At 43.7% G+C, this 16,584-nt stretch overlaps 1 protein-coding gene across 6 annotated transcripts in view; it reads right to left on the reverse strand.

The window, feature by feature from the left end:
• LOC148390499 (uncharacterized) overlaps positions 1-16,584 on the reverse strand; it is a 56,794-nt gene that overhangs the window by 13,677 nt on the left and 26,533 nt on the right. For 5 of the 6 annotated variants that reach the window (XR_015861308.1, XR_015861304.1, XR_015861305.1 and 2 more), the window contains one exon: positions 10,771-10,886. Coding sequence is in view for 1 of the 6 variants with exons in the window: in XM_088389705.1 (XP_088245831.1) it covers positions 6,764-6,877; positions 10,771-10,886 (230 nt within the window). In the remaining 5 variants the exon portion in view is untranslated. Of the gene's footprint in view, positions 1-6,763; positions 6,878-10,770; positions 10,887-16,584 lie in introns of all 6 variants that reach the window. The other variant, XM_088389705.1, reaches the window with a different exon arrangement.

Below are 16,584 nucleotides of genomic sequence, written 5' to 3' on the forward strand. Positions count from 1 at the left end.
TGATAAGATTCAAATGGACAAAAGTGGCCTTAAAGAGAACGTGTCCTTTTTTTTCTTGGCGGGACAAAGCTCTGACTAGCATCTACATTGCAGTGAAAGGAAATACCAAGCTATCTTGAGATGGAAAAGAGGCAGTAAATGCAGAAGGGGCCCCAAAATGGAACCCTGTGGAACACCATATGACAGTGGGGCGAACTGGATGTCCTCTGAGCAACCAAGGCTCACCAAAGAAGAAATAGGACCCAAACCACTCGCTAAATGTCCACCTGGTGCCCAACGAGCCACTCATGTCTAACATTTTGATGGCAACACAACGTAAAAAAATAGTATGGGTGACCTTTCTTTTAAAAGCCACCATACAAGTTTCAGTATGCGTCTGCAATCACATCTTGACTTTCTCGCCAACTAAATATTTTAATATGACAATTTATGGTAGTGATTCAGCAAGTCTTTCTGGAGCAACAAATAAAAGTGAACAAGCCATCCCTTTGCAAACTTACCTCATGAATTATGTGACACAAAAGAGCCATAAAATAGGATGTTACTTATCTGTCCTATCAGCTGCCTTCCACAGCACAGATGAAGTACAAAGATCTCAGATGCATTGGCGGGGTGAGGTTGGCGGCCACCTAGATCAGAGCAAAAGAGGTTTACGACCTCAACCTGGAACTGGACGTTTGGGCTCATTCTGAATCCCAACCTCCCTTTCTACCTCCCACCCATCTCATCCAGTTTGCTCTTAACAAATCCCACTGCCACCACAACTCCTTCCCCAAATGTAATGCTCCATCTCTTTGTGTCCCCCTGAAGAACTCCCACTCGTTTCTTGTCTCCCGCTCCCCCAGAGTATTTGTTTTTTCATCAAATTAAATTAGAGGAATCAAAAGGTATCCCGGGCATCCTTTCACTAAGTTGAGTTAGGGAGAGAGGGACGGCAAAGATGAAAGGAAGTGGAGTGCGGTTCAGACGCAGGTCTTTGTGCGTGTGTTGCAATTTGGGGGTTGACCTTTGCCTGGGCCTAACTTAAAAAAACCATCGCTCCTGCCAAAGACCCCTAGAAGGATATTAAAGCAGCAATGGAGGACAGTATCGAGAGAATACAAACAAAAGGCATGTTTTCCTGCCGTTTTGTTTATTGACACTGTGAGAAAGCAGAAGTTCTACTTTATGACAAAGCACTGACTAAGCTCTTTACTGCCTCAAGCGTAAAAGTCACCAATCACCGTGAACATACTATAAAAAGAGCGTTTGGATTTCAAGGATGACGAGAAATTCATAGAAATACCAAATTTCTATGAAAATCCATGTCATGGTTTCTGGGAGAAGAATAAATACAAGTATCAACATCTTCAATGGAAAGCATGAAAGCAATTCTCAGATCAGTTCACATAATATTGACATGATCGAAAAAATGTCAACAGTAAAAAGTGACGCTCAAAGAGCTGAGAGCAGATAATCGCTGTTGACCTCTGTTGACAGGAAACAACCGCATCCTGACCTGCCAGAAGAGCCAATCTCACCACCGATCTCTCTGTACGTCAGAAATGAGTTAGAAAAAGTCAAATGGGTTGAAGATCTTGCATCCTTTTTCCTTTTGATGAACAATATGGCCTTATGACCACGTTTAGAGTACAACCTGTTTGCTACTTTCAACAGAACAAAGTTGATTACAGATACAGGGTTAGAATAGCTTTTAAATTTTCATTTTTGTAGTTTTTATTTGGTTTGGAGTTTTGCTTTTATAAATGTAGCTAGATTTAATTGGTTAGCGCAGGTTAGTTTTTTTTAAATTAATTTATTTAAAAATAACATTTATGATCGCCGATAATTAACTGCCTCGCTACTTTGCCCTGACTATTGTTGGCAGACATAATAATGATCCACTTGGCTGTGCTCACCGGGCTCCCACCGCCAACCAAAAATGGTCAGTGTCCAGGCACAATACAGCCGAAAATGAACCATTCAGTTTCCATAATCACGTGAACACAAAGCAATTCAAATTAAGAACATTTGAATTAGCATCAGTCATATGACTGCTTTTCACATTCTTTTCAGTTCACCCATTCTTTACCTGATTACTCAAGTGTGAAATCAACTACAAGCTAGGTAGCTGTCAGTGCAGCATGGCCATGCTTTCTCTCATTTTAGCCCACAAAGGAGGTCAGTCTTCTCTCTGAGGGGACAGCGAGCATTTAGGATGTTCACCTGGGAGAGTACAGGTAGTATTCAGGCCTCATTGTAGCATGCTGTAGCCCCGTCCCTGATCGCCTGCTCTCGCGCACAAATCCATCACTACAGTCTGAAGACAAATGAGCCCATTCAGACTAGAGAGCAAGTACAGTACTAATGTCTTGGAGGGCTCAAGGGAATGGAGTCTGAACTTGCCATCCGCTTACATGCCTGTATAATGTCCTCCACCATTACCAGCACTCCCATCCACCCAAATCACTTTCACTGGCAGGTAACTGGAGAAATGTATGAGTGGCTTCAGGAGAGTTTGGCCTGTTTCCAGGAAAACGAAGACGAGGACCCTCCCCTGCATGGATCCCAACTCGTAGGGAAGAGCGATGGAGGGAAAGGGAGGACAGTTGCCGCCCACAGAGACCTGCCGGGCCTCGCTTAGGTTGTTCGGCTCTCTATAGTGGGCTAATGATGCTTGTGAGGGATTAAGTGACATGGCCTTTCTTTGGCTCTCCTAGAGTCATTCTCAAGCTTACCTCTTTCATAGCATTTCCTGTCAACAAAGCTCGGTTGCATTTAAAGACCAAGGTTACAGCGAAGACAGGCATGTTGAAGGGGAGATATGGATGGAAATTTTTTGCAGACGCTTAAAAGTCAATTGTGAGTCATAGAGGTCATTGCAATGGTAGGATTGAACTTCAAGTACTTGTGTGGTTGGACCAAAGTTTGGTGAATTGGACAGCTTGCAGTTCAAGTGAAAACTAACTTTCAAAGAAAAAAGGCAAGAACAGCCATTTTGGATTCTTCATTCAAAGTGGGATCTGGAAGGCCTCTGTTGCCTTCCCTTTGCAATTGGTTGGAAGGAGTTTCCTCCATGAGAGAAGCCACAGTGACTCACTTCATGGAGTGGCCTCCAGGCTAATTTATATTTCTGCAATGAACTGATGGCCCAAGATAGAATGTTGGTCCCAGCCCTGAACCAAAATAAAGCGTACAATGTAACTTGACGTGCGTATGAAACCTCCTCCTTGTATGACATCAAGCACCTGTCAGGACGGAGGGCAATTTTTTTTTCCCCAAACATGTTTCAGAATGCGCGTCCAGTCCAGCAGCCATTACAGAAAATTTTCAGAGGCACAAATTATCACCGGCATCATGTGCATTTACACATGCACACGAAGCCTATCTGTCGATGATCGCTATGAAACGGCATTGTGCTCACTCATTGGCCCAGTGGGATGTTGCAACCCCAGCACCTTACCGGTTCTTATCTCTCCAGAGCAGACTGCGGCCTGATACGAATCTGTCATATTTGTCGGAAAGAAAAGACACCGTGGTGAGAACAAGATGAGCAAAAAAAAAAAAAAAAAAAAAAAAAAACAGGCCAGTGACAAACTCACTTGCCTGCGGTTTCTGCATGACGCTGATAATTTGCTAGCTTGTGTCAACGCAATGGTCGAGAGGACTTCGCTTCGGAACGACACGTTCGATCTGACACACTAGCGTGGGTGTCAAACTTTAGGTCCGGGGGTCAGATATTGCCCGCCATAAATTGTGCATTGACTTCATCTGTCAATATTAAAATTACAAATGATCTTCACTTTTACAAAAAATAGACATGTTGCTAGCAATGTTTATTACCATTCATCTTTTTAAAATATTTCAAAAAAAGTTTTGCTCATCTTTGATTTCACAACTTGGCCCTTCGAAGGAAATTATGACTACAATGCGGCCCGTGACATAAATGAGTGCGACACCCCTGCACTAAAGGAACAACTTGCCTTTGACTCGCATGTGGACATCATTCTATTCCTGATGATTGGAAGCATGTGCTTATATTTATTCATACCCCAAATATCAGTTCAGAGTTTAAAATGAATGTGATCGAAACAAAGCACAAGGGATAGAAAACCAGACGTTGATCCTTTCTCATCAAAAGAAGGTCAAGTGAGCAAGTACAGTCCCAATCCTCTCTCTGTGCTCCATTTATCATTCCTGACTGCTTCTTAGCTTGCAAGTCCATCATTAATTGGCATCAAACACACATCTAACCACACAACACACACAGAAGTACACACGGGGACATTTGTGTAAGGAAAACATCTAATCCAGCTTATCCACGCCGCCAGCCCAACAACTAGTGACACAGCTAATCACCAACATAAAAGGTAAAGACAAGACTAAATTGACTGATAGAATTATTCAATTTGCCCGTCTGATTAAAACACGCCGCCACTGTTATGGTTCAGTGCCGGTCGTCTACCAGAAAGGAAAAAAAAAAAGAGGCCACAAGGAAATTAATTTAAAAGTCAGTCATCTAAATGGTTTCATTCAATTACCGCCGCAAATAAAAATGAATTATAAAAGGCAAGTAAAAAAAATGTATATGAGCTTCATGGCAATATAAGGAAAGCACTTCAGCATTCTTGAAACAGGAGACGAATTATCCAAACAAGGGAAGTTCTCCACTGGAACGCAAGACGGAGACTCGTACGACACTGTCTCCAATGTAGCCACGCATGCCGGATACAACTCATGTGACCCCGAGTCACATGATCCTGACGGCCTTCGCTCCTAGTGTGACCTCACGGCGCAGGGGTCAAAGTGAAGTGCGCCGAGACGTTAGGGCGAACGGGTGGAGGAAGGCAGAACGGGACGCGGGCTCTCTGATTTGTTTCCCTGGCAAGATGACAAAACTGCACGGAATGTTGTGGAAAAGGGAAAGAGAAGTGATCAAGAGCTCAAGGAAAAGGGGGGAAAAATAGATGACAGACACGGGGAGGGGAGAAAAGCTCAGCCTGGCAGTGCCTTCCATTGATTCATTTCCCCTCTCCTACTCTATTAACATTCTTTCTTTGTCCTTCGTCACTCTTTTGTTGCACAAGCAACTCAACTGCACGCTCGTTCGGATTTTCTACTTCTTTCCGTGCCTAATGAAAGGAAACGCGTCACGGCGAGGCGCTTCTCTGACACATCAGTCGCAAACGTGTTGAACACAACTAAAACTGTAATTCATCTCAGATAGACACACACACAAGCGCGCACACACGTGGGAGACTGGGAAGAACAACAACATGAAAAACTGAAAAGCAGTCACGAGCGCAACCGGCTGCCTGTGTCAGCTGCATTTCACAGTGGTCTATCAGAGCGCTAACTCCTCGAAAATACACTAACGGAGCGTCGGCTAACACACAAACACCCATGTCCCAAGCTGCGTGATGAATGCCAAGCGACAGCAGGAAGAAGCTGCTATGATAGGGAGCCAAAAAAGCAGCCACTCTGCTTTTAATCTCATCATTTCAGTTTACTAAGTGAGAAATATGGAAATAAAATGGATATTACTCAGACTCTCTCATAGATAGGAATACCCTCCTCAGATTTGATGAGAACCAAATGATTGTTGAAATATGGGCAAATTATTCACACCTTCAAAACGAAAAGCAGAACATGTAGGCCTTTGTGAGATCTAAAGTACATCCTCCAGCTTTTTGGGAGGACAAAACTCATGTTTACACAATGCAAGCAAAGATCACGAGTAAACAGCTCAGTTATTCAACAGTTTGACTGTAGTTTGTCTTCATTATATGCCCATCATGTGACTGCAAGTCAGGCCGAGTGCCCCCCTCTGTGGCTCCATAACGCCGCGTCACAATTCTGCATCTTCTCATGCCCGTCTCTCGCCCCCGCCGACCCATCTTTGCTGGCGCCTGTACGGTTAGTTAGAGATTGCCACAGGGCATCATGTGACAAACAAGCAAAGCAACACACAAACACCAAGTTCAGGCACGCACACACACACACACACCCACGCACGGACGCGCACGCAGCCGCTCCGGCTTCGCAAACTCGAAACACCAACACATTCATTCGTCATTCTGCCTCTCATTGACTTCTTTCATGTGGCTAACTTGAATGAGCAGCGGCGCGCTTCGACAATAGAATCCATTCTACTGGCAGTGACGTCCTTGCTCGTCCATGTGTCTTGAATCCAGTTATGACCAGACACACCTTCAGGCATCGTTGCAGGAGTGTCAAACTCATTTTTGTCAGGGGACGCATCGTAGTCATAGTTTCCTTTGGACGGCCATTACGACCCAAAATAAATGTATATTATATACTGTATAGGCTACAAAACAAATTGATGACTGATTTTTAAAAGATGATTGGTAATAAAACTAGCTAGTAAGAAGACAATTTGCAATTTTTGTCCTGACACAAAGTGAAGGCACAATTTGTCTTTGCGGGCCAAATAGAATTATACGGCAGACCAAATTTGGCCCACGGGCCAGAGTTTGACCCCCCCTGAGCTAAAGCCTTGCCAAATAAAAATTGATTCTCGATTATTTTTGGGTGACAAGTTAATGTAAGCTTATATATGCTTATATATAATATATGCTTTGTCATTTTGGATACTGTCAGCAATAATATTTCTTGGAAGGAAGACAGTTGAGGCCTATGAGTACCTTGATTTATTCAGGGGGTTCCTTCATAATGATATATAGATGTTGAAAGAACGGGAAATACGATTGTCTTGAAAGGGAGCCACGACGATGATCCCGCACTCATTACTCGACCTTCTTACCTCCACTATCCGACCCAGCCCGTGCTCGCTCCCCTGAACATCCCTGCTGCCCCCGCCCGTCTTGTCTGGCAGGCATCCAGAAGCTGAAATTCAAGCCTGAACTGGTTCTGCCTGCTGAAAAATTTAGGAAGCCATTAGCAACATCAAATCATGACTTCTGGGAAAGGGAGAAAACGATGCATGGGTGGGTTGAGGAAAAACACAAAAAGAGAAAGAAAAAGCCACGGGATCAGATTGCTCCCTCCTTTCAGATGCACAATCGCTTATTTTGTTTACACATCATTTCATCATAACTATTTTGGGAAAAAACACTGACTGAGAAGTTAATAATACCAAATGGCTGCCCTCTCTGGTTCAAATACTCAAATTTTATAAACCCTAAAGACCAAAGTATTTGTGTAGTGACAAGGAATGCAAACAAACTGGTAAACGTGACTATTGTGTTTCCAAAAACGGCTTCCGCCATGTGCCTGAACACTTCTCCTCACTCTGCCCCTTCCGTTGCCGCGCCATCACCCCAACACTAATCCAGTTCAAATGTAAACAGACTTAGGTCTTCATTCCTCACTTAAACCGTATCAAATGTATCAAAGGAGAGGCTCACTGGTGTCCCTGGTTACAGAGAGGTCAGGCCAGGGTCAGACAAGGCCACACACTCGACTCAATTAAGAGAGCCAGATTGTCTCTCGGACTAACCAAGTGTAGATTTCTGCTCACGAGTGTGGCAAAAGAAAACAGTACGCGAGTGTATTAGCAAACGTTTGCATGTGTACACAGTCCGATTACAGAGTGTAATAATACGTGAGCGTGTGTAAATGTTTCGATGCACTGGGTTAATAGGTCAGCTCATGGATATAAGGGGAATGTGTATATAATTGTGTGCGTGCGCGTGCGTGTGTGTGTGTGTTTGTGTGAGTGTGTCATTCCAGCAGAGACATGAAGTCTCAAAACTTCAACACCCAGAAGGGAAAATATGTGAAAGGTTGTCTGTGGGCTAAAGACAATAATACAGTCAGTGTCTGCGACAACATTTCTTTTCTAGTTAAGTTGGATGCCCCAAAGGAGTTCTTGATGGGCTTACAGAGTAATTGACTGAACATCTTTGTTTTGCTTTTTTTTTTATAACACATCCATTCCCAGAATCGATGTGCAAGAATTTAACAACCAGGATAAAAAGGATATTCCGCCTTTCATCAAGTGTTTTGCACCATGAACAATTATTAGCGCCAGGAAGCCACGGGAAATGGCTTTGTTTATTCAGTACAAACAAATGCTTTTATTCTTTCTTTTATTTTTACTTTAATTACTATTTTAGCCCTTTCTACAGATGATTGAGTCACTTTTTGTTCTTCCCCGAAGAAGAGTCCCAATTTTCTCTAGATAAAATCATTTATTTACCCTTTGTCCCCTCTTAAGATGCATCAGTTTATCAATGGTCAGAGCGAATGTGGGAATCAACCACAACTACAGCTCCCAATATGTCACCTTGACAATGAAGTGCTGTCCCAGGAGACACGGCAGTTTTGCTTTTAAAGTCCAATCCCAACCGCAACAAATAGTAGCAAGTGAAAGCTAATTGGATACAATCCTACTAATTAGCTAATGGGAATAACTAAAGCAACCGCTGCCATCTTGGCAAAGCCAAATAACAGACCAAAAAAAACGAATACCAATGAAACAATACTATCCAGATTTCTCCCTAATCAAGTGCTACGTACAATTAGAGTCAACATATATGTTGGCCTCAAAAGGTCCCTAAGGGCCGTTCAAACAGAAGGGATCTCCGCTCAATCCCAAGCCCATCACTCTTCTCCCGGCACTCAACTGTCAGTTTGACCCTGATCTGGGAACCCGGTCTTATCTGATCCCTCAGGGCTCCCTCAGGGGCTAGTGAAGAGGTAGCGGGGCTGGGACACCTCAGCCAAGCCAAGCCAAGCCATGATCACATACCTTGCTATAAACAGTCAAGCGTCTGACCCCAAGGAACCTCCAAACGGAGACATGCATGCTACCGTGCTACACTGAATGTGCAGGAATGAGGAGAAGCAAATATAAATAGACAAAAATCTGGATTATGTGCTTGAGGTGTATTGTACTTAGACAATTAAATTAGTAGAAAAGACACAGAGGGCTTTATTTTTACGACCGGCGTAAATTCAGTGTTCTCCATGCATTTCCGCACAGATGCGTTAGCTAATTTTGCAGACGAGAGGGATGGCTGCTTCGCTGTGGATGTGGTCACAATTCAATCTGTTTAAATTTGACAAGCTGTGTTATATGTGGAGCAGTTTGGACAGCCCAAGAGATTCAGCAGTGCAGCATAAGTACAGCAACTGAAAGTCACCTGACATTTTCTGTATCGCATGAGTGAGGGTCACAGGTGAGCTGTCGATCCCAGCAGACTGTGGTTGGGTGTAAATTTAAAATAACTTAATACGTGTACTTTTCAGGCCAGCCAAAACAAAAATCGAATTTCCCTCAATGAGTTTGATTCAATGTCATACGTGCAGCAAGGTGGACAGTGTCGTTCCCTTGTCTCGCTTCAGTTATCAAAATAGTCAATCATGACACATAGAAGTCAGCTTTGTCAGGTCTTGCAGCTAATCGTTGCAAAGATTCCCAGCAGACGCAGACCAGATTCAATTGGGGCCTTTTAATTAATAAAGCTGTTTATCATTGGCGGACATCAGGTGCTGGGACGTGGAGACGAGGGGGGGGGGGGGGGGGGGGGACATTGGGAACTTGTCTTTGTAATTGCGAGCTCTGATTAAACTCCGGAGGAAGCTTTTAAAGCAGCAAGGTTATCAGTGTCCTTCTCTTCTGTCATCATCTCCTCACTGAGGAGACCCATTTTACATTCACTTGATCACGGGCGTCATTTGACTTTGTTGGACTCTTTGCTGCATTCAACAGGTGTCTGATTTTAAAACATCAACAAGGGTCCATCAATATGTTTTTTTGTATAATTATCATTTTATTGCCATTATATCAACTTGGCAAGTACACCTCAGCACTGCGAGAGCTGGACAGCTCCGGTCCAGCTTGACGTGAATGGCCACTTATTGATCCCCACAGGCTGCGGTTAAGCAGCTCTAATGCGTTTACACCCCGCTACACTCCCTCTGCACATTGTTTGCCCCTCTTAATTATAACGAGACCATAACAGATCCATACAACTCCCCTGATATTTCACGACATTCCCATTCTACTGCTATTCCCGTTCCTCCCATTATCTCCCCCCACCCTCTGTCCTTCAGGATCCCTGGGGTATAACTCTAACGGTAGCATTTGTGGGGGCCGCCTGCTGTTGGCAGGGATAACGCATTTTGATGGCCAATAATGCTCTCTTTACGATTCATTCAAATTGTGTGTGGCGCTACAATAAAAATGTCCAGTGTTCAATCTAATCTAGTCTAATTTTGCATTTGGTCACATATTGAATACAGGAGCTGAGCATCATGAACATGATTATAAAAACTTGGTTTGCATGAGAAAGAGAAAGGTTGCAAAAATCCATCATATTATTCCACAACGAGTAGTCACATTTCTCTGCAGGATATTCAATTATCTAAATTTCATCACAGAAATTTGGGTCCTCAACACAAACTGTAGATTCAATTATTGTCAGTCATACGCTAAGGGAATGTCAACATTAGCAGGAAAATTACTGATTTGGGGACAAAAGGAATAAAACATTTCCATATGTCTGAAATTGTCAAAGTCCAATTTTTTGTGAAACACCTTAAATTAACTCTTGGGCTCCTGCAACAACAGTTAATCACCGTTATTATTTATATGGGCAAAAATGGAAGAAACGCAACGTCCAAAGAGTTCTGGACCAGGATCTAATTAGTGTATTCTATGTACAGCATAAAACAACAAAAGGTAATAATTACCATTACAGTGAAATATGAGCACGATTTAAAGCTATAAGGTTTTACACCTAAAAAAACAAAAAATCATAAGAACAAAGGGAAAGATGAAAAGAAATTGCAGCGTCTCCAAACCTTTGCTTGTGGCCCCTCCTGTGTGTCTTTTATGCTGAGAGCAGTTTTCATTTCCTTTCTGGAGTTGTTTTATTAAAGTTGAGTCTCCTGAAGATGTGCAGCCATGCTGTATTTCACTAGAAAACAAAAACAGGATAACATGTCAACAATTTGTGAAAGTATGTTTATTGATGCATGGTTTGTATTGTTCTCTATTTTGTTATTTTCTTTGTACTTCAACTGCATAAACATAAATATTCACACACACAAAATATGTAATTTGTCCTGCTTCTGTCATTCCACTGTTATTTTAATTAAGCTTAGAATATTTAGCTTGTGAACTTCACTTTAGTCCTATGCCGCATGTCATTACGGAAAATGGCAAAAATAATTGAATTTATTATTGCATGTTTTACCCATGCAAAAAATAATAAAGAGTCGCCACTGTCTAAATATCACCGGTTCAAAAGTAGTCATTTATCAACACTCCATAGACGAAACATGGTTTCAATGCTCCCCTTCCTGTTGAAATGACTTCCAGACAAGACTCAATAACATTTTGTGCACCATTCACTTAGAAATATGAATAGATTGATGTAAAAGACAATCATTTTCATTTTGATACAGAATTACAAATTGCCAGTTTTTCAATGGTAGATTTTCACAACATGAATGAAGTGTTGTATTGTAGCGTGTTAAATTGAAAAGTGATTATAATATTCTGCCCGTCTCATTTTTATGAGACTTCATTGAAAAATTATTATTCCACCCCCTACTGCATCGATCCCCTCACATCCCGCTCGGCTATTTTAGTGTAGCATGTTCTTAAGTGCTTGGACCAGGGAGTTCTGTCCCGCGGCCCATCCGTTGGCTGGTTCCTAATCCAGTTAGGGCTGAGGGGGTCTGGCGTTTCCCGACTTGGCAGGGCAGGCTGTGGCAAATGAGGTTTTTACTTGCCCCGGGGACGCTAACTTTAATGGAGCCAGCCAAATGAACACAAAGGAAGACCAGGAAGAGTTGCGTGGACAGGATGTGATGTAAGACCAGTGACATTAATTCACAGGTTAAGTGATTAGTCAATGCACTCAACTAACCAAGCAGATGGCAAACTATCAAATTCAAACAAACAATGAGGAAGGAAACACAGATTGTCGTAGTTGAAAATATTAAGATGAAGCTCCTGCCTCAGCTTTGAAGTCCAAACACTTCAGTACAGCACTTCCTTTTTTCCAACACTTGCGAATGTATTTAAAGGTAAACACATTTATGGATCACAAGGGACCTTTGGTGGCGACAAAATAGCTCCATCTAAAGGCCCTCTCGGTTGATCGCAGACTGCCAAACGAACAGCTCCGCTGGGGTCCCTGGGATGAGCGCTGTGGACTCGGGGGAAATGAGGTAACACGTCCACAGCCACCAAAGCACACAGTGAAATAAAAAACAGTGGCGGTGTCATGCCATTTGGGCCTCTGTTCCGCTCTGTCCATCAGAGCTGTCAATCTGAGGACATTTCTCATTGCCTCGCCTCTTGGAGATCTGGAATATTTGGTTCGGTCGGTTGCCATTGGCAACAGCCAGATGTTGGCCTCTGATTAGCCGGCGACGGTCAAATGAAATCAGAAGAAGCGAGATAAAATCGGGTGGTGACACAGACTGGAGAGCGGTGGCTGCAAAGTGAACAGTGGGGGCAAGGGGGGCGGGGGTCATTGATGGGGGAGGTGGGCATTGGAAAATGTTTTGTACACACTTTCACCCACTTGAATGCCACGAAAGAACACGTCAAGTCTGTTGAGCATGTAAAAAGAAATATTTTTGTTTGTTTTCCCAAAGAAAATTCGTCTTAAAATGTTCGCTCTTCTTCTCATTCGTCCGACTGCAAAAATAAAAATAAATGGAGGCTTTGGGGAGTCTGGCTCACACCGAAAGAGAAGATGATGTGCAGTGACATCAATTTATGTGTCTGATTGCAAAAGTGATACAAAAGCTACAACCTGCACATCCAAACAGCTTTCGAAACAGCGCTTCACTTCAACCCTACCTGTCCCACAAGTACTTAATTACATTCAAAGTACCATTTCCTGCCAGTGAAATTACATTAAACATCTCCCTCTAGGTCCTTGTCCAAAGTGACCCCAAACTGATAAGCGTGGTAACTAGGTAAAGGCTGAAGCACTTTGTGGAAAAAGGCCGAGATTGAGAGCAACAGAGGGGAGCTTGGCCCTGCCCCTGCGCTCGCTATTTTCCAATAAACTCTCGCAATCAGATCAGAGCTGCTTTAAAAGGACGACTTGATGGCAGCAGGCCATTTTAGCCGCTGGTGTTCTCTGAATCCGATTAGACAGAGACAGTGACACTTTCCAGTCAAAGGAGTCGTCAGGTAACGCACCTAAATGATACATTTAGCGCTCCGACTCTAATGAAGCAAACTTGGATGGTCTCACCTGCAAATTTGCTGTCACACGTAGACAGGCAGGACCTCTGGTGGCCATTTGCGGTGCTAATTGATCAATGCGTGGCGGATGCCATATTAGCGGCTCCTTTGGGCTAAAGGTCTCAGCCTGAGGCTACACTAATAATTACGCTAGTGCGCGGGTTAGCGATTCATGCATGTAAAAACAACACATTTTCGCTCCAGTGGGCCCGCTGCTCTGAGGGTTGTCTGTTTACCATCATTTAATTACCTCTGATTGTTTTAGAGGCACAATGGGGAGCTTTTGTTGAGTGCACTTGTGAAATGAGAGCCTGGCACCATGCTGCTAAGTGCAACAGGCGTGAGTTGTAAAAATGGTCGCCATACCGTAGCGAAAGGGGTCACCATTTTAAATGGACAAGCAGGAAGTAAACTCTCCTAGTTTATTTATAAACATGCTAAATTTGTTCACAACAGTCACTCATATTCTGGATTTGGAGAGACAGAAACAGGGAGGGAATCAAAACTGAGAGCCCTCTCAGGGTGCTTATCACGTAAAGTAAACCTCAATGATGCGAGGTAAACGCTGGGTTATGTGAGATTGTCTGTGTGAGGTAGCGAGTGGAAACGGCTTCTTATCACGCAGCTAAACAGAAAGTAGTGAGACGGCGCTTAACAGATTTAGACACTCACTGAGGCCCTACACCTGGACAGAGAGGAATGAGGAGAGCTGGAACTCGAGTCCACCCCCGATCAAAGAGATAGAACAACATTCTAGACAGGTAGAAACAGAAAAAAAAAGTTGACCAGCAATCTGCAATTCCCATTTCCATTTTACAACTACAGCAGTTACACAGCTTTGATGATAAAGTCCTCGACAAAGCCTCTGGCTTGAAATCTAAGCAAAAACTATAAACGGAGATGAGTTTACTCCTTTAACAGTGTTGGCTGATAAAAGCAGGCCATTTGCTGTGTCGCGCTTTATGTTAAACTTTTTTTTTTTTTTGCAACGCTATGCTACCTGACCGGCAGATGATGGACCGTGGATCAGCTAGTTAATTTAAGACAGATAAAAGCCTCTCATCTCTGCCAAGGTAGATTACTGTAATAGCAGCCTTTTCATCTTTTGATCTTTTTTTCTTTTTTACGGCTGCATCTGTTCATTTGCATGTGTCAGAGATAAAGCTTTATTTAGGGTGCTTATTAATGGGAACAGGAAGGATTCGATACTAAAACCTGAGGAAGATTAGCACTGACCCCCCCCCCCCCTCCTGGATCTTGCAGATGCCGTCGATGTTTCTTAAATCGCATCATAACACTCACAGGCAGGTACGGATAAGGTGTTTCTAAAAGTTACATCACACACAAACAAGCCCGACTTGAGAGGACCGGCTCAGGCTGCGGCCTGTCATCCTCCTCTTCGGCAGATACGGTCGATGCGGACGGCTACTTTGCCCAGATCATCCCTGAGATGAGATGAGAAGACGCATTGTTCTTCCTGTGGCGTTAAGCCCTCGGGCGATTACCCTGTCAGGAAGGGAAAAACTCGGCGCTGGAGCCGACTGCCACAAACTTGTGCTAAATCCCAACTGATGGCAAAAGAGGACGATTTTACACTCGCGATTCCTCCCATCTCTTAATGCAGCCGATGAGGCAGAGGATCTTCTCGCCTCTCGCTCATCTTATCCAACGCTGCTGTGCTCCTCAGCCGGCAGCGTCAACCCCTAAGCTTGCGCCGCAGGGATAAGACTCAACGCCTTGTCAGGCTAGATCAACGTGATTTTAACAACGCGGTCCGAGTGGAGGCCTCCACAGTCTAGCGTGGCTAACTTACACGTGCTCAAGTGAAGCTCAAAAGTGACACTTGAGTTGCGCTATCAAGTGCGGCGATCAAACAGCAAATCTAGTACACAAAACCTGCGTCACCTAAATCTGACTACCCCACGCATGCCGACGCTATCTCTGCTGTTACAGTTTATCATCGGGGATGATCTGCTTCGATGCCTCACGTAATCTTTTTTTTTTCTCAGAAACACGCCGCTGGGCCACTTTTTTTTTTTTCTTCAAATTCTTCAAGTCGTCAAAACATTTTCACAGATCACTTGAGGATATGTCACCTGAAGATGACACTGGGTGATCAGGGGATGTTTATCTTACTGATCACATGGCTAACTCAGGTGTACATTTTGAGCAAACGTGATTGTAAAAATAGGTTTTAACTGCATTTCTTTTAACACTTGATTCACAGACAAATTGGAAAGACAGCTCGGGGGCAAACTGATTGAAGGTGATAAGACAACAAATCCAAATATTCCCTCTCATCCAGCTGCATGATGACATCCTCCTCCATGCTTGATTTCCTGCTCGCATTTGATTATCATATTGCGCCGCGCTCGTAAATCATCCACTCCCTCTTGTCTCTTTCTTCTCTCTTTTAGTTTTACGAGTGACAGTTGGGAATAGAGTGGAGTGTAAATCTGTGGCAGTAATAAAGCTGCTCTGGTCAACGTTCCTCGCTAATGCTTGTTCGTCTCTGCCTCGTCGCAAACTTGTACTTTTTACAAGACGTGGCCCAAATTTCCTTCTAAGTCATCTCTCAGTGTCAGCTCTCTGTTCACTTTTAGGAGACGTGAGCTAATGCAAACATATCATCGGATTAAGCAACTAAAAAAAAAAAAGGAGCCACATGAATAAAGAGTGCTTGTCATTCATAAACACACCCCGAATGACAAACACACACACGCACGCACGCACGCACGCACGCACGCACGCACGCACGCACGCACGCACGCACGCACGCACGCACGCACGCACGCACGCACGCACGCACGCACGCACGCACGCACGCACACACACACACACACACACACACACACACACACACACACACACACACACACTTCATTTGCCTGACCACATTCCTGTAAAGGGCAATTGTGAATCTTTGGCAAGGAATCTGCAGGCTGGTGTGGTAGAGCAGCTCGTGGCAGCACTCCTATCCCAAATAAAATCACACCTGGGTGGGAAGGGAAGCCCCCCCACACCTCCCCGACTGCAATCCATCAGCCAGTGGGGAGTGCTTGCCTCTGCTCAGAGTGGATCTCAAAATATCTCAACTTTGCGTGCACACACACGCATGCACGCATACACACATTATCACTTACAAATCCTTTCATTAATGCTCATTTAGAGGAGCACTGATGGCTAATTATTCAATCGAATACAGGGGGAAAAAAGGATATTTAATTAAAGTTGGATTTTACCCAAGTGTATGTAAACTGTGACTTTGAAGAGAAGTGGGGGAAAAAAAACTATGAACACAATTTGTGTCTCCAGTTGATATTTTGAGATCTATGACTACGAATAAAATCATAGCCCCGCCCCCTCCCAAAAAAATTAAAATCTGTGACAGACATGGCGGCAGA

This window comes from Syngnathus floridae, chromosome 11 (genome assembly GCF_059516105.1).
Source record: "Syngnathus floridae isolate MCC-2025c chromosome 11, RoL_Sflo_1.0, whole genome shotgun sequence".
Classification (NCBI taxonomy): domain Eukaryota; kingdom Metazoa; phylum Chordata; class Actinopteri; order Syngnathiformes; family Syngnathidae; genus Syngnathus; species Syngnathus floridae.